The sequence below is a fragment of the Schistocerca serialis genome, unplaced genomic scaffold (assembly GCF_023864345.2).
Source record: "Schistocerca serialis cubense isolate TAMUIC-IGC-003099 unplaced genomic scaffold, iqSchSeri2.2 HiC_scaffold_840, whole genome shotgun sequence".
NCBI classification, from domain to species: domain Eukaryota; kingdom Metazoa; phylum Arthropoda; class Insecta; order Orthoptera; family Acrididae; genus Schistocerca; species Schistocerca serialis.
This window is the reverse complement of record NW_026048453.1, coordinates 123892-142730: the sequence shown is the minus strand read 5'-3', so window position 1 is coordinate 142730 and position 18839 is coordinate 123892. Positions and strand designations below refer to the sequence as shown.

Here is an 18839-nt window from a genome sequence, read left to right as displayed (position 1 = left end):
GAAATTTCTCATTCTTCTCTTCTCTTGTAGAGCAGTGAATGGCATTTTTCATTTTCAAGCGATGCATTTGGGTCCACAGATGAAACAAAGATGTACAGACCTGTGATATTGCAAAACAATGTTTTTCAGAGGCTACTATAATCACTCTGCAGTTATAAAACTGAATGTCATTATAGGTCATCTTTGGTGATGGACAAACAATAGAGCACTGTTGCAATGAAGTTGTGCAGCACCTGTAAGGGGTGTGCTTTCAGAAACTGTGTATGGACATGGCCATGTATACTGCAGACTTGTCTACTTTATGATACAAGTAGGTACCACAAACTGCATTCCAGTGTGTTGCAATGGCCGCTTTCTGCAATGGCCCCTTTCTGCAACTTAGTAAGGGTTGTATGAGGAAAAAAGCAGAGAATCTATTGGGATTTATTTTGGAAATGTACTGTAAATCTTCACATCTGCCTTGGCTGCAGGACATTGCTGAAACCACTGCCATGCACAGGAAAGGCTCCTCCTTACCCCCACCCAGTCGCCACTCACATCATGCACTGGTGCTGCTGTTCGCAGTGTGGTCTCAGCTCTCTGAGACTGCAGATGTGAGTGCAAGTTGCATTTATGTGAGTGTGTGTGTGTGCATGTGTGAATGTGTGTCTACTGCTGACAAGGCCTTAATGGCCGAAAGCTATAATTGTGTGAATCTTTCTGTTGTGCCTATTGCGACTCAGCATCTCCGCTATATGGTGAGTAGTAGCTTTCCTTCTCTGGTATTGTTACATTCCATCCTGGATTTTCCATTGTTTGAGTTTAACATTTTTGTTACAGTTATTTCACACTGTTGCACTAAGTGACCTTATTCACTGCCACATCTGTTTTAGCACGTATCGCGTGCTACGAAACCTGTTGTATCGGGTACTTCACATGACCCAATACAGCCTGTTTCATTACATCTCCTACAGTCACTCAATGGTGACTTCTTCACATACACCACAGCATCATCAGCAAACAGCCACAGGGGATGTAAAATTCTTCAAAAATATATCGCTGTTACAGCAATTTTGAAGCTAGACCTACTTTCGTTGACTCATTATTCTCCAGCCCAAACCACTCAGGATTTAAACTTGAAATTTGTAGAGGGTGTTGGTCTTATACTGTAGGCATCATTTCAGAAGGGACTGTTCAAAATTCCACTCCCTAGAGGATGAAATAGGGGACAAAAGATTTTTTGAGACTATGTCACTATTAAGAACTACAGAAATTGGTATTTTATTTCTCAGTCAAAAATAAAAAAAAATTTTGGAAATTCAACCACTACGTTGGTAAAATAGTGGGTGAAAGTTTTTTTGAACATAAACCATTATTGAAGAACTACTAAAGCATTTTTAAAGCTACATCTATGAAAATTCATATTCGACTTCTCTGTTAGAAATTTAAAAAAAATATTCATTTCAGTGTTTTTTTGAAACTCAATCCCCTAAGGGCACGAAATAGGGAATGAAAAGTTTTATGAAAATATTTCATTATGAAAATATTTTCGAAGTTAAATCTATGAAAATTAGTATTTGAATCTCTGTTAGAAATAAAAGAATATGTGTTTGGCATTTCAGACCATAAGGAGGTGAAATTGAGGTTGAAAATTTTTAAGAAAATATTTCGTTATATTAAGTAAAATTTGAAGCTAAATCTACGAAAACTAGTATTTTACTTTTCTGTTGCATATACAGAAATATGTGTTAGGGGAAGAGAGTTTCTACAGAAATATCACCACCAGACTGCAAAAGACTTGATTAACAAAAACCTGGGATTCGAGAAATTAGAATCGCTTTTTGGCCAGAAGTACGTTCAGAAAAGACCAAGCATCTATGGCCTTAATCAACATGAACAGTTGAGAAGGGGTTGCAATTTGTGAACAACATAAAAATTTGATTAAAGTCTGTGCAGACTACATAAGCAAACCAGCAGACACTAAGCTAGTTAAATGATAATCAGTGGTATAATATCATTGACCATTGTATTTGCATAATTTTATAATGTTCAACTTATATTCTCATGATTAATAAAGAAAAAAAGGATGTTTAACAAACTGTAATTATAGCCATGTTTGCAAAATGCAAGTATCTAAAAAAAAAAAAAGGTGGACTGAGAAGCAATTGAAATGTAGGTAACACTTGATATGATTTGATAATGACCTCAACTTGTGCAAGAAACCAAAACGCCACCTAAGCCATTACAGAAGAAAATTTAGAGAATGGCGTGTTCATAATGCACTATAAATTTTGTCAAGTGTGTTACGTTGGTCTGTAATCTAAGCATAAAACATTTAAAATGCGTCTTAAATCAAAATTCAAAAACACACTTAATTTTCACAAATATTGATACTAGCATCCTATTTGGATTTTTATAACACTGAAGTAACATATAAAACTTTGAAAGTCACTTTCGGTGAAAAGTAAATGTTAAAATAACATCTGGTCATCAAAGTTTCCAAACAAACACTGTTAAAAATAAGAATGATGTACTGTATTTTGACAGCTGTTGATCATTACATACAATCAGAATTTTTAAATGAAAATCATCAACATCAGTTTTTTATTTAGCATAAATATGGTCTTCAACGGTCACCTGCAGAGGGGACTTAAAATGTAAACATTACGCTGAATCTTGACTAAGTGCACCTGATTTGGTACTTACACACTGGAGAGACAGATTCTATTTGGATATATTGGAATATAAAAGTGTTTTTGTTAAGTTTACTTATGTTGTAGTGTTGCACAATATTGTTGTTAATGGCGACATGTTCATCACCTTGAGTTATATAAAATCTGAAGCTTGGTTAAACCAGGAAAGACTTTCAAATTGTTGGCCAAATTATCCATTCTGGCAACTGACTATTAGTGTAGAAACCGCAAGTTGGAGACTGCAAACTTGATAGTGACAGTTATGCAGTTTCAACACCTTCAAGTCCTTCTGGGACAAAGATAAGCAATATGTGACTACTCGTCTTCATCAACAAAGCCAGAATGAGTTTTGCTGAACTCACAGCAGGTGCTAAAATTCCAGTCAGGAAATTGAGTCATCATCATAAACTACAGCAACAATGGGCTAAAATATATTTCTGTAATAGTTCTACATCATCAAATGCAGATTTAAATTTTATTCATTGGTTGTTGCTTTATACAAAGTTTAATAAACAATTTAAGCCAAATAAAGATAGTAAAGGAATTTGATGGTCCTGTATAATAATAATAATAATAATAATAATAATAATAATAGCTTTATTCAACATCGAATGCTACACTGTACATGTACAAAGAAACAGTAATGATTAAAGTTATTTGTACAATACACAAGACACATTCTTCTGAATACATCATTAATTTACAACAAAATTACAATAAGGTGTTTACTTATTTCTATTCACATAATTTCACAAAGCATTTGTTGTTCTTCATATAAGTATAGTACTCTTCTAATGTGTAGAAAGGGTGTTTTACTAAAAATTTCTTAAGCTGATGTTTCAGTTTAATTGTAGGAAGAGGCATGACTGCTCTAGGCAGTGCATTAGCTAATTTTATACCTGCATACTGAGGCCCCTTTTTGTAAAGTGCTGTTCTGTGGCTGCCAATGTAAAATCTTTCTTTATTTCTAGTATTGTACTGGTGGAAATCTGAATAAGTGTTTGGGTGCAGTCTTTTCACAAGCAATATGGCTTTTAGAATGTATGTGTTTATAACAGTTAACACATCTGCTTTTGGAAACAAGTTGCAACAAGATTACCTATATTTTGCTCCACACATTATTCTCACACCCCTTTTTGAAGAATGAGTAGCTTATCTAGATTATGGCTTTTAGAATGTATGTGTTTATAATACTTAACACCTCCCCCCCTTTTTTTTGGGGGGGAAACAAGTTGCAACAAGATTCCCTGTATTGCGCTCCACAGATTATTCTCAAACCCCTTTTTTGAAGAATGAGTAGTTTATCTAGATTAGCTTTGGTTGTTGCCTCCCCCAAAATTTCAATACCATAGTTCAAGTGAGAGGAGAAAAGAGCGTGGTATGCAGTCTTTGGGACTGCGGTGTCTTTACAGAACTTGCTAATAGTACTGATGGCAAATATATTTTTTGACAACTTAGTTACTAGGGAGTCAATATGTGTGTCCCATTTCAGGTTGCTTTGGATTTTTAGGCCAAGGAATTTTGCACTAGACTCTTTCTTTACCAATTCATTGCCAATGTATAATTTAATTTCATTATTCAAACTACTTTTGTTGAACTCCATCAAACATGTTTTACTGGTGCTTACCTTTAAGTGGCTTTCATTAAAAAAATGAACAATTTCTTTTGTCGCATTATTACACTCGGCCTCTAGTTCATTACACGATTACTTTCTACACACAGTGGACGTGTCATCAGCATACAGAACAATTTTGGAATTTATAGTACAGTATTTAACATCATTTACATAGATCAAGAACCGAAGGGGGCCCAACACTGAGCCCTGAGGCACGTCATATTTTATGCAAGTGATCTCTGATTTGTAGACACCACTTTCCATTTTAAGTAGAACAAACTGTTTTCTATTGCTCATATAACACTTTATTAGGTCATAAGCAGCGCCTCTAATGCCCATGTTCCATAGCTTGTCTAATAGAATGTCAACGTTCACACAATCAAAGACTTTTTCCAGGTCTAGGTATACACCTGCCACATGTTCCGTGCTTTCGATACCCCCTAATACCTCTTCAATTAGTTGAGCAGCTGCAGTGCTAGTTGATTTACCTTTTAGGAATCCATTTTGATTTTCAAACATCAGGTTGTGTTTGTTAAGAAAGTTTATAATTCCTGTTGTATATAACTTTCTCAACTATTTTGGAAAAGACAGGAAGGACTGAGACTGGTCTGTAGTTTTCTATTTTGTTGTTGTCACCTTTCTTAAAAATGGGTGTTACCTTTGCTATTTTTAGTCTGTCTGGAAAGGAGCGTGCCTGATTCTATTATATTGCTGACTGCTGCAGACAGAGGTACAGAGACATTTTGGGTACAGGCTTTTAAAACATTAGTATTAGTTTTAGTAAGCTGAATTAGAGGGTTTTAAAGAGCTAATGATGCCCATTATTTCTGCACAGTTTGTGGGGGCTAGATATATACTGTGGTCACATGTATTACCTTTAAAACTGTAGTGCATGTTTTTATGTTTGTCATTTATGGCTTCCCCTATAGAGGAAAAATATTCAAAGGCTAAAGTATATCAGGCTTTCAGGTCAAAGAACTTATTCTATGCAGAGAAAGAGAAGAAATGGTATAGGTAAATGCGACTTCGATGTACCCTGTTGTGTCTCCTTCACCCATAGGATCTCTTTTACCATTCAAAATACAGGAAAAGTGAATAATTAAATAAAAATAAATAAATAAATAAATGGTATTGATTTATATTATATTAACAGGTAACTATTAAATTATGCTCCAGTCAACTACTCAACACTAAAATTTTATATTGAATTTGTTACTAACATTCCTTCCATTATTGGACATTAATCTTAGTTGTCAGTGTACCATGCTGGAGCCATAGATAGTTGACCTGTTACACTACCATTCATGACATACAGGCAAATATAAAAGAGAAAAAGAGCTCTGTTGTAACTGCGACCAGGACGGTCGCGGGGTAGCAATGACGGAAGGCGCAGCGGGACCCGCGGAGAGGCCCGCGAACAACAACACAACGGAAGAGGATGGACATGACCAACATAGGATGAAACAAATACAACAAGACCAAACAACAGAGTCACAAGGAAACAAACTTGTACACGAACCAGGAAGTAAGCAGTCTAGTGCAAAGCGAGATGTAAACCGATGTAAGTGAGATTAGACTGACTGGCTGAGCGAGTGGCCAGCGTTTAAGTACGCCATCCGGGGTGCCACTATTGGCCGCTGGGACCATGTGTTCCACTGTGGCGCCCCCACACTAAAAGCGGGCCAGGAAGAGCACGCCGCCACAGCTTAAGGCACAATGGTGCAGAGACCTCTATGGGTCCATGACATCTGGTGCAGATTCAAATTACGTGGCGCGCGGTACCAGAAGTTCAGTTTCATAATAATACTTCTTCCCCATAAAGTGGTGATCATATTCTTCTATGACTGAAGAGCAGTACATGTTTGACCAATAATGTTTCCTAATTGCAAAAGAGTATGCATTTTGGCATGAACTCGAGTTCAAGAGCTGATTAATGCCTCTTCTGTAAAAATAATGTTTTCTGCTCTTGTTTCAATGGACAGTGCTGAGAATTTCATCATTATGGAGAATGACCATATAATTTTTTAACAGTTTACTTTCTACTCTGAAATATCCTTTGTTGTTTCCAAGAATAGTATGCAGTTTTCTTAGTGTGTAAAAGATGAGAGTTCTTGTTTTGTGTTAGTTTCCTGCTAGTGACTTTACTGTGAGTTTTATGAAGTGACCAGTTTACACTCCAATTTGCCTGCAACTTTTATCATTTTACGATCCAATAGACTACTGGTGGAATAGTGGTTTGTTGTGCAGTGGTACCGATTCATTCATAAAATTGACTTACATATGTGTCATTGGAATGACAGAAGAGAGGGTTATTTATGGCATCCCCAAAAGGACTGCTTTACCATGCTCACGTAACAATGGAGCAAAGTAAAGTCCCATTTGTTGTGACAGACGTATTTTTCTCCTTGATTAAATGGAGAAATAAACATAAATGCAACAAGCAGGTAAAGAGTGTGTGCTGGAATGTAAGTGTTCAAAATAAACCATTCAATATGTGGTTAGTAGCAGTATGAAGATATGAAACTTCCTGGCAGATTAAAACTGTGTGCCGGACTGAGACTCGAACTTTGGACCTTTGCCTTTCGCGGGCAAGTGCTCTACCATCTGAGCTACCTAAGCACGACTCACGCCCCATCCTCACAGCCTTAATTCTGCCAGTACCTCGTCTCCTACCTTCCAAACTTTACAGAAGCTCTCCTGCGAACCTTGCAGAACTAGCACTCCTGAAAGAAAGGATATTGCGGAGACATGGCTTAGCCACAGCCTGGGGTATGTTTCCAGAATGAGATTTTCACTCTGCAGCGGAGTGTGCGCTGATATGAAACTTCCTGGTAGATTAAAACTGTGTGCCGGACCGTGACTAGAACTCAGGACCTTTGCCTATCGCGGGCAAGTGCTCTACCAATTTGTTGAGCCCTTCCGAATAATAGGATTTGTCCAAGTCAGAAAAATAGCTGGAAGGTAGGAGACAAGGTACTGGCAGAAGTAAAGCTGTGAGGATGGGTCGTGAGTCGTGCTTGGGTAGCTCAGTTGGTAGAGCACTTGCCCGCGAAAGGCAAAGGTCCCGAGTTCGAGTCTCGGTCTTGCACACAGTTTTAATCTGCCAGGAAGTTTCATATCAGTGCACACTCCGCTGCAGAGTGAAAATCTCATTCTGAGTATGAAGATGATTACTCATAATCCCCCTCCTCACCACTTTCTCTTACACACACACACACACACACACACACAAAAAGGAAAACACATATCCATATCAAAAGTTACTAGAAGAGATCATCATAATGAAAATTTCCATCCAAAAGCTGAAATAAAATATGTAGTAGAATTATTCTAAGTAACTGTGTCATATCAAAAAGCCGTATTTTACTCTGTAGAATGCATACTGACTACTAAAAAGGTAAATCATAATTTATCAATCCATATGTTACATACCTGGAGTGAAACATTTAAAAAACCTAGAAGGTGAATAGTATATATTAATAATATTTGAAAATAAGAAATTAGAATTTACATTTTTAACAGAATTTGTGCTATATAAACATAACTGAAATGGCTTAGGTAGTTTCTCCATGGGAAGTTTCTTTTTAAGATTAGTTATTTCCTGCCCCTAAAAAATAATTTGAAAACTGAAAATTGCAGACTTCTGTTCATGAAGATCAAGATGGAGATGAGCCTGATGAAAGTGCTGAGATGATAGAAAGAGGAAAATTGAACAAAGCTCTCTACAAAGAATACATAACAGCTGGCTCGAGTTATTGGCTACTTGGATGGCTTCTTCTTGTCCTCATAGTTGGGCAGGCAGCGTCAAACAGTGCTGATTTTTGGGTTACATACTGGTGAGTATAATTATACTGTCAGTTCAGATGTTAGTAAGTCTTTGCATCCTGTAAAGGAGTATAAGCAGCATGAAACTATTCTTGTTTTCAGTCTCTCCTGCCTTAAAGGCAAGCTGTCAATCAGCAACAAATGTGTGAAGGAGTACATAATTCCTAATTACAATTGTTACTGCCATTAACATCATGAAACTCAATAGAATTTTAATTACTTTTAAATTCATCACTGTTAAAAAGCTGCATTTTTATTTTATTCATAGGCAGTAAAGAACTAATAACGATACACTACATTTAAATTTTCAAGTAATATTTCCTGTTTACTTACCCTAATAACTTGTTCAGAATTTCAGAGATTAATTACCTGTATCTGTACAATAAATATTTCTCTTTTCTTTTCCTTGACAAACAAGTTTCATAAACGCTTACATCTGGAAATTATTCTTTTTATCTACTCTCCTTATCACCCTTTTTCTATATATCAATAGTATCCCATGTGATCCACTGGTATGGAACACAGACGTGTATTGCAGGCTACAATCTCTCCAGATTGCTGGTGACACCACCTCATGGATTCAGGCTAAACAGTATAACCACACGCATAAACATACCATGTTTGGCAACAACTGCATCTCCTGCAGCCATCACAGTAATATGTGGTACCAGTTTTGCCTCTAGAGGCGCCACAATTAGCAGTGCCAACACAGTCACCAATTATCCTTCTGCTGATTATGTGCCTGCCAATCTTGCAGAAGTATTCTTCTGCCAGGTGACTAGAAAGGATACCGTCTGACTGACCAGATCCAGTTCTCAGCAGAAGTTGCCTCAAGCCGTGGTGCCGACTGCAATTACCAGTCCCTCAATCAGAGCTCCAGTTGGCCAGCACTGTTGTATGCTTGAAGCTGCATCTAAGTCTTCACTTGACATCCTGTCCAAGCTATCCGCTTCAGTTACCAATCCCATATCTTCACTTTTCTCCATATTGGCCACCGATACCCACAATCCGAGTTGTGTACGAACTGTCACACCGTGCCTTGTCAAAGTTCTCTAAGCTTGGCTCAACATTGGCCACACCTGCACCTCTGTGCAACTCACTACCACTCTTTCCTTTGCTGGCTATGTCAATGGTCCCTCCAAGGAGCCACCTCTCAGCAGCAGGCACATCTATCTCCAACTGTTATGAGCCTCCACCTTACTGGGACCCCTCTCCTGGGTTTCCCTCAAGGCCTGCTGCTCCCCACCAATACAGCCATACTTTCATTGCCCTTGTAAGAAGTCTTCCAGTGCAATAGAGTGTATTGAAGTCTGAATGATTGTTTTGTTGTATTCTGGTTAAGTATTAATAATGTCCACTTATTTCCTGCTACTTGGGCCACATTTTTGGCATGGTTCCCTCAGCTATGAAGCAAAACATGGCAGCTTCTGCTGCCATTTAAGTCAATGATTAAACTTACTCAAATAAGGCAACTGTTTCCAACTTATCTATATGTCAATTTTGAACATGGCCGATAATAGAGCAACCGAGGACGAAATTTATAATATTACTTGAAAATACAGCTCTTCGGTTGCACAGGTAAAAAATTTTTTACGTGTGCAACTGAAGAGCTGTATTTTCAAGTAATATTATAAATTATCTATATGTCATTAAAAATCAAAACAAATAAATAAATTTAAGTTCATTATTGGTGTCACAGCTAAATTTTAGTTGTAATTGGAATGTATGTGTTTTGTGGAACTCTGGATTTTGTTCCCAAGTTTTGGTAGTTTCACTATTCTATTGTTAATTGCTATCACCTTGTCATTTTCTTAAAATTTTCAGTTTATATGATATGAGTTCATCATGAGTACAGCAGTTAGTTAGAAGAATAAAACATCCAACTAGATGTGTTTTTACTCTTGCATTCAGGTCATGTGTGAACACACACACACACACACACACACACACACACACACACACACAAACTGGAAAACAGAATTAAGAATAAGTATGTAATACAATATGTCATCAAATACCTAATAGCTGTATGTTAAAAGTATTCATGAAACTGAACATTACAGTAGGCCATGTGTTTTTCCAACCCTCAAATGAGCTCACCAAACGTGCTATGAGAGGATGCAGAGTTAACAGTGAGTCTGAATGACAGTACAGTTTTGATTTTCACATATGCAACTCTCTGTTAAAGAAGATTGGTACATAAAAAGGAAGGAAAAAATCATTAGACTGATCCCGAAACCTCTAACCATCAAACCATCCATCCATAAATGCTTCAAAGTTGTAAATAAGAAGATGTTTTGCTGAAGGAATGAGCTCGGTCTCACTGGTACATTGAAATAAACATATCTTAGTCACCTGGAAGTCTCTGATATTGAGCGTATGCACCTTGACAGTTACAAGTTAATGTTGTATTATTGGAATATCAGCAAATGTAAAGTGGAGGTAGCAAGCATACCCAAAAGGAGTAGAGTCAAATCCCAAGCTTTGGAACCTAAAGAGTGCTTTATTGGTTAGTTCTTTGAATGGTATGCCATGTAAGTGAATGTGATGGCACTCATTCCACTACTTCAATTGTGTGTGAGCTACCACTAGGGCAAAGCTCAAGTTTTGTACTGAAGCTGGGGACGATAATAGCCTTCTTCTCAGTAACATTTTAGGAAAATTTTGCTGATAACATTAAGGAATTTTAGTACAGGGTTATAGCATTGTCCAAAATATAAGTTTATTTAATGGCCATTTTGCTATATCACTTGAAATAATTGTATGATACAACTCAGATTACACTACAGTTATAGTTTAATAAACATTTATTTTACAGGACAAATCAGGAACAGCTGAGAATGGACAGAATGAATCAAAAATTGTCATTTGAACTGCCAAAAATTGTTAATAGTACTGACAGATTTCTGTCAGTTAATTCTACTTCAGGATATTCAGCGACAACAGAATATAATGACACCACTGATTCCATACCATTGAATGACACTCTGTATGCACCTGAAACAGTGAAGGAAAGAAATATTCCAGGAAATGAGAAGCCTGAAATTTATATTAATAGTGAAGATGTTAATATCAGTTACCCAAATGAAAGCAACATTACAGCTCAAGAATCCTTCACAAGAGATGAATACATTATAATATATACAGTGTGCATTGCCGGAAGCATCATAATTACAACATACAGATCCTTTGTTTTCTTTAAAGTCACAATGAATTCCTCTCAAGGTCTCCATAACAGAATATTCAATGCTATACTTAAAGGAGCAATGAGATTTTTTGACACAAATCCCTCAGGTATGTAAAATAAATAAATTAGTGTGTTGTAATGTTTCCTGACTATTATTATTGTTATTATTATTATTATGTTACTGACACACTGCGTAGTAAGAACCACTGTCAGACAGTGTACAGTCACCCAGCAACAAATTTGTCAAACCTTATTAAACGGTTAAAAAGAGCACTAACAAAGCTTCGTAGACTTAGTGAGGAGTCACTCTAAGTAGTGATTTCAATTATTGATTTCTTCTTAGATAGTACTTGTCTAGGGCACTTAGAGTTATTACATCCAGTTTTGGTTTGACCTCCTCAGTTACATTCCTAGCAAGAATAGGACATAGTGCAACAAAACTGATAATTTATTTCTAGATGCAATTTTTTGAGAATATTGTTTCTCATTCTTATTTTTAGAACCACTATATTTACATACAATTGTTCTGTAAAATTACATACTTCCTCACAAATTTGTATATCTTTTGTAACATACACAGTCTTTGGTATTGGAGAAAAACATTTGGTATGTTGCCAATGGATAATGAGTAGTAGACTATGATGTGGGCTCTTCAGAATGTGGGTTCACTGAAAGGAATGAAATCAGGAGCACTTCTTTCCTGAAACCAAAAGATCAATATGATGATATTTTGTACAAAAATGGTAGGAGCATTTGTGTGTGCTCTTTGGGCACATTTAGAGAATGATCCTGAAGTGGAAATGGGAAAAATATGACGCAGCAAAATTATTGGCCGGTAATTAGGTCCATAGGAAGAAAATACATTCAAATAATTACACTTCTAATATCAAAAATAGGGCTGACTAACTCACTCTCATTTTGAGTGCCACAAACAGCCTACCCTCAGAATGATGCAGAGAAGAACCTCACATATACATCTGTTGACAAATGCACAGAAGATATCTTCCATGGTTGGTTAATACCTAACAGAGATGTAGTTAGAAAAAAAGAAAGTTCCACCATCGAGTAGCATTCATGGTGCAGCAGATCCATGTCTAAGGGAAGGCAACATAGCCTGACCTTGAACTGAGTAGAGTTAGCAGATTGTCAACCCCAGGGAGAGTTAGTGCTGTCACCGTCTAGGCCAGGGTTGCAGTGTTGATGGACAGAGTGCTATTTCTTAAAAATGAACAACTGATTAATATTGGTGGCCATAGGAAAAAAGGCAGCATAACAGTGATGTTTCAGCCAAACAGACAGGCACTAACTCTTATCTGTTTATGGCAGGTTGCTGCAGATCTACATGGTACAAAATGCCTATATACCAGACAGCTACATCAGAAAAGATTAAATGGAAAATTCATAAGGGAAAGTTTCAGACTAGCAACTGGGTGAGCTAGGTGTAAAACATTCATTGATTTTGTATAAATGTTTTGCAATAGAAGGCTCACTGCTGACAGTGTACATATCCAGGAGTATAAGGTCATCTACTGAAGACAATATAAATATAATAGAGGGAAACATTCCACGTAGGAAAAATATATCTAAAAACAAAGATGATGTGACTTACCAAATGAAAGTGCTGGCAGGTCGACAGACACACAAACAAACACAAACATACACACAAAATTCTAGCTTTCGCAACCAACGGTTGCTTTGTCAGGAAAGAGGGAAGGAGAGGGAAAGATGAAAGGATGTGGGTTTTAAGGGAGAGGGTAAGGAGTCACTCCAATCCCGGGAGCGGAAAGACTTACCTTAGGGGGAAAAAAAGGACAGGTATACACTCGCACACACACACACACACACACACACACACACACACACACACACACACACACACACACACACACACACATATCCATCCGCACATACACAGCATCCGCACATACACGCTGTGTATGTGCGGATGGATATGCGTGTGTGTGTGTGTGTGTGTGTGTGTGTGCGAGTGTATACCTGCCCTTTTTTTCCCCCAAGGTAAGTCTTTCCGCTCCCGGGATTGGAGTGACTCCTTACCCTCTCCCTTAAAACCCACATCCTTTCATCTTTCCCTCTCCTTCCCTCTTTCCTGACGAAGCAACCATTGGTTGCGAAAGACAATATAAAGATTGATAAATCTGTAGTGCAGTTGCTCACCTGATCTGATGCCTCAGTTTATCATTTCTCAACTTCTACTATATGTTGAAATATTGCTGTTGATAGAAATAACATCAGTTGACACTTTTTAAAGTTTGTTTTACTAAGTAATGGATGTTTGTTGGAATATGTGGTTTGCTAAGCCCATAGGTTATGAAGTAGTGGGAGGCTCTGTGATGGTCCAAGCCACAATCCCTGTAACAAGTTGAAGAAGGACTGGTCCATTTTAGGTAGTCGTCTGCACATCGGCATTGCTACTTATGACGTCTTCTTGTGAAGATAATTAAAGATGAAGTGCTAGATAATGACATGGGCAAGGAATCTACCCCTGTATTCTTAAGATTGTGATCCTGCATTATAAACAATGTGAAGTAATATGGTTTTAATACATGTGTTCTTTAGGTTGTTAAATATGCTTTATACAATCTCTCAACAAATTGCACACAGTTTACCATCATACCAGGAGATTATTATTTTTATTTTGTTTGGAGAAAGCAAGCCAAATGGTATACATATTTCATTAAGACCACTGACGTTATTTTATTTCAATAAAACAAAATACATTTGGTGATAAAAGTATGCATTTCAGTGGAGTTGCAGGACCAATTTAAAATACCTTCATTGATTTCAGAAATAACCTAAGAAAAAAGTAGGTCTCTTGAAAGAAGTGAATAAGGCAGGGAAGAGTTGTGTAAACCAACACTGTAGGTGACTGCCAATAAAATGTTGGTTCTACTATGTTCATTATTGTCAGTTATTACCCGCCATGTTATGTCTATTATTTTAAAAGTATTAAGTGATTTTTCTTTCAATAAATACATGACTGCATAGTGTACAAACTGCCAGTGACAATTTTCTTCTTCTTATCATTCATACTTTCTAATATATAAACTACTTTCAAAGAGCCAAAATGTACTAGAACAAATAAAATGTCTATAAACCGCTGCACTGTACAGTGTACTTTTGGTGAGACAGTCGCAATTCCTGAAATCCATTGTGCATGGCCTCTGGTTTGCTGAGGAGCACCCTAGTCCTGGGTCCGCTGATAAACCATGAAAATCCGCCACACTATGCACACACAAACAGATCTGGCCTTTGGGTAGATCAGTGAGACTAGATCTGATGGGCAGTCCCTGCACATTAGTGGGAAACAATGGGCTCCACGCTGGCAGGCCTGATTGTTAGATATACCCATAGAAATGGCCCATCATAGGAGTCCACTAGTGTGGCCAGCTATTCACATGTCACAGACAACAGATAACTTATGCAAATACTGAGAAGCAATACTAATGAGGATAGGTAGCAACTCACCGTAAAGGTGATCACTGAGCCACAGACGGGCACAAAAGAAAAGAGAATCACATTCCTACAACTTAATTTTTGGCCATAGCCTTTGTCAGAAAATGAGAGCACACACACGTTCACACAATCGCTCAGACACAACTCGTGCACACATAACCGCCATCTCCGGCCGCTGTGTCAGCAGTCTCTGAGAGAATCAGATCCAAACAAACCACTCCTCGTGCCTGCCTGTCTCTTGCTGGCAGCTGCCAGGCTAGCAGCAAGAAGTGGTGGTCGCACTGACTTTTCCCTGACATGTTTGAAATTTACTGATATTCCCTAATTTCCCTGATTTCTAGAACTTGTGGTAATCCTGTTTGATAATCTTTGAAGCAAAATGAATGTAAACTGCTCATCTTGCACTTGTTGAAATCAATTCTGTTTTCAGCGGAATTTTATTTTATATTTTACATGCAGATATAACCTTTATATCATGAGATTTTCAATGGTGTGTGAGAAATTACTGTTCCCCAGAAATGTGAAAAATGTAAGTCAAATAACAGCTTTGTGTGAGAAATATGAAATCTCCTACAAAGTAAATTCTTTGTTAATGTCCTCTCATACTTTTGCCTTCAAAGTTAATCTCATATAGGTCATGTTTACTGCTGCGAGTAATGCAGATTTCTACATTTGTCAGTGTTTGCTTCTTCAAATTCGTGCTAGTGTTCTTAAATTCACAATCAGTGTTTAAATGCAGCAGCAATGTAAAACAAATTGTTTGTTTTTGTCTTAAAGGTCGAGTACTGAATCGATTTTCTAAAGACATGGGAGCCATTGATGAAATGTTACCACAAGCCTTGCTTGATGCAGTCCAGGTAAAATTTCACTTCTGTAGTATTCCATAAATAATGATGATTTTTTCTAGGAAATAAGAAAGAGAAGTGGGAGATACATCACATTCTTTTGTATCTATTCATCGCTGCCAGTTATTACCAATGTAGGTTCATATGGAATCAAGCAGAGTTATGGTAGTTAGCGAGTTATTAATTTTTGTGTATCTTGCATCGTGTTCATGATGCATCATTATGATACAAAAGTTGTTGACTGCTTTACGAAAGTAATTGTAAAATAACAAAAATGGAAATTCCTGGGTGGAGCAATGTGTAAAATATTGGAAAGGTGAGCCACTCACCAGTAGTGGATTGATGTGTGGGGCACAACAGCATATAATAGTAAACAGCATTCACATTAGCTCTTTTTGCAGCGATAGTATACACATTCATACACACAACCACACAGACACCCATATGCACAATCCCGGGGCCATAGCGGAACAAGCAAACATATGGTTAAATGCTGATCAGTTGTGTGAGACACACACAAAGTTATAATTCTGTCAAATTCATTGCTCTTCCATAATGACAGATTGACTGCATACACCCAATTGACCTTTGACTGATTACTTCCAACTACAAGTTCTTTATTCTTTTGAACTTAAATTTTCGTGCAGCAACAAGTTGCTTACAATTATTTGTCTCCCTTCATATCAATCATTTTATTTATATTTGCTCCATCAGCTGTCATCATGCCATTTAAATTTTTGCTTTTGGTTTCATTTTAGAAATTGTGCCTAATATTGCTAAAATTTCTTGAAAATCAGACTCACCTTTTATTTGCACTGTGGTAACAGTCTGATGTGAAAGCACTGTTCCTCTTGCTTTTGACACATTTTAAATGTAGCTACTCAAGTCATCTGAGCTATCTCATTCAAAGTAAGACGTCAAGAGAACTCAAATCAGGCAACTAGTTTTCCTTTAAAATGATGATTAAATTATTATGAATTAATTAAAACATCTATAAGGATGTGTTGTTTACTTCCCAAAGGCATTGCCTTGACAAAATCAGATGAAGATTTTGTTCTCCCAAATCAGTTTCTATCATTCAATATAAATAATAAATGCATTCTATTCAATTTTTATTTCACTTTTTTATGAAAGTTTGTTTTGTTGATAATGCCCATGTGCATAAAATAATATGCTATGAGCATAAAATAACTTTTAATTTGAAGCTTCATGTCAAACCAGTTCATTCGAAATGTTGTGAACATGAATTGCATGCCAATAGAACCAGAACTCCATGAGGAATTCCCATTTAATTGTGATACCATGAGTAATGCAGAATACATATTGAATGAAAAGACATGGTAACAATGATATCACAACCATTCTGTCAAAAGGAGCTGCCTCAGCTGAAGAAGAGAATGTGCAGCAGACAGCATAAAAGGGAGGCTGACACAAATTTTTGCAATACATGTTGTATCAGTACTTTTGTTTGAAAATATTTAATGGTGGAAATACTCATGTCAGCAATGTTGAAATTTTTCAAAATATGTCATCCATAAGTTTTTGTTGAGCTGTACATGCAAAATAAACAAGCATTACATAACATTTCTTTCACTATTCATTGATCTGATTTGGTATTTTATTTGATTTTGTTGATTGTACAATAGGGTCCAGTAATATAGGACATGTCAAATGAAAGAATACAGTACTTTATGAACATTTTGATATCATATACACTAAAGAGCCAAAGAAACTGGTACATCTGCCTAATATTGTGTAGGGCCCCCGCGAACACTCAGAAGTGTCACAACATGACATGGCATAGACTCGACTAACTTCTGAAGTAGTGCTAGAGGGAATGGACACCATGAATCCTGCAGGACTGTCCATAAATCTGTAAGAGTATGAGGTGGTGGAGATCTCTTTTGAACAGCACATTGCAAGGCATCGCAGATATGCTCAATAATGCTCATGTCTGGGGAGTTTGGTTTGGTGGCCATCAGAAGTGTTTAAACGCAGAAGAGTGTTCCTAGAGCCACTCTGTAACAATTCTGGAAGTGTGGGGTGTCACATTGTCCTCCTGGAATTGCCCAAATCTGTTGGAATGCACAATGGACACGAATGGATGCAGGTGATCAGACAGGATGCTTACGTACGTGTCACCCGTCAGAGTCGTATCTAGATGTATTGAGTGTTCCATATCACTCCAACTGCACACAACCCATGCCATTACAGAGCCTCTGCCAGCTTGAACACTCTCCTGCTGACATGCTGGCTCCATGGATTCATGAGGCTGTCTCCATATCCATACATGTCCATCCACTCGATACAATTCGAAACAAGACTCATCCGACCAGGCAACTTGTTTTCAGTAATCAGCAGTTCAATGTTGGTGTTGACAGATGCAGGTGGGATGTAAAGCTTTGTGTTGTGCAGTCACCAAAAGTACATGAGTGGGCCTTTGTCTCCAAAAGCCCATATCGATGATGTTTCATTGAATGGTTCACATGCTGACACCAACATTGAAATCTGCAGCAATTTGCAGAAGGGTTGCACTTCTGTCATGGTGAATGATCCTCTTCAGTCATCGTTAGTCCTGTTCTTGCAGGATATTTTTCGGGCTGCAGTGATGTCGAAAATTTGACGTTTTACCAGATTCCCGATATTCAAGGTTCACTCGTGAAATGGTCGTATGGGAAAATCCTCAATTCATCATTACCCCTCAATTCATCATTACCTTGGAGATGCTGTGTCCCATAGCTTGTTCACCGACTGGAACACCACGTTCAAACTCAGTTAAATATTGGTAACCTGCCATTGTAGCAGCAGTAACCAATCTAACAACTGCACCAGACACTTGTCTTATATGGGCACTGTCAACCACAGTGCCGTATTCTGCCTGTTTACATATTTCTGTATTTGAATATGCATGCCTACACCAGTTTCTTTGGTGCTTCAGTGTATACGCTATTTTACTTATTTTTTAAGAACAATTGTTTGCTTGTAATATTACAACCTGCAGTTTACTGGCATCAGTTTAAGTGAACAGCTAAAAATAGAGATTAAATGAAATGACACTTTTTGTGCCTCAGACATCAAGGGAAACCATGGACCTGCACTTCTGTATAAAATACTGTATAATTTTTTTTAAGTACTTCCATCTTATCTGTGGATTTGGGAATCTGTAAGTGTGTATCCATGAGAGCTCATTAATCCAGAATTTGGATAAGATTAATTGGAAA

The 18839-nt window shown here is 37.4% G+C and overlaps 1 protein-coding gene across 1 annotated transcript in view; it reads left to right on the top strand.

The window, feature by feature from the left end:
• Positions 1 to 18839, top strand: part of LOC126452249 (ATP-binding cassette sub-family C member 4-like) — a 216804-nt gene that overhangs the window by 124590 nt on the left and 73375 nt on the right. Inside the window, exons 12-14 of the mRNA XM_050091041.1 lie at positions 7927 to 8123; positions 10931 to 11406; positions 15551 to 15630. Of these exons, the coding sequence (XP_049946998.1) occupies positions 7927 to 8123; positions 10931 to 11406; positions 15551 to 15630 (753 nt within the window). The remainder of the gene's footprint in view (positions 1 to 7926; positions 8124 to 10930; positions 11407 to 15550; positions 15631 to 18839) is intronic.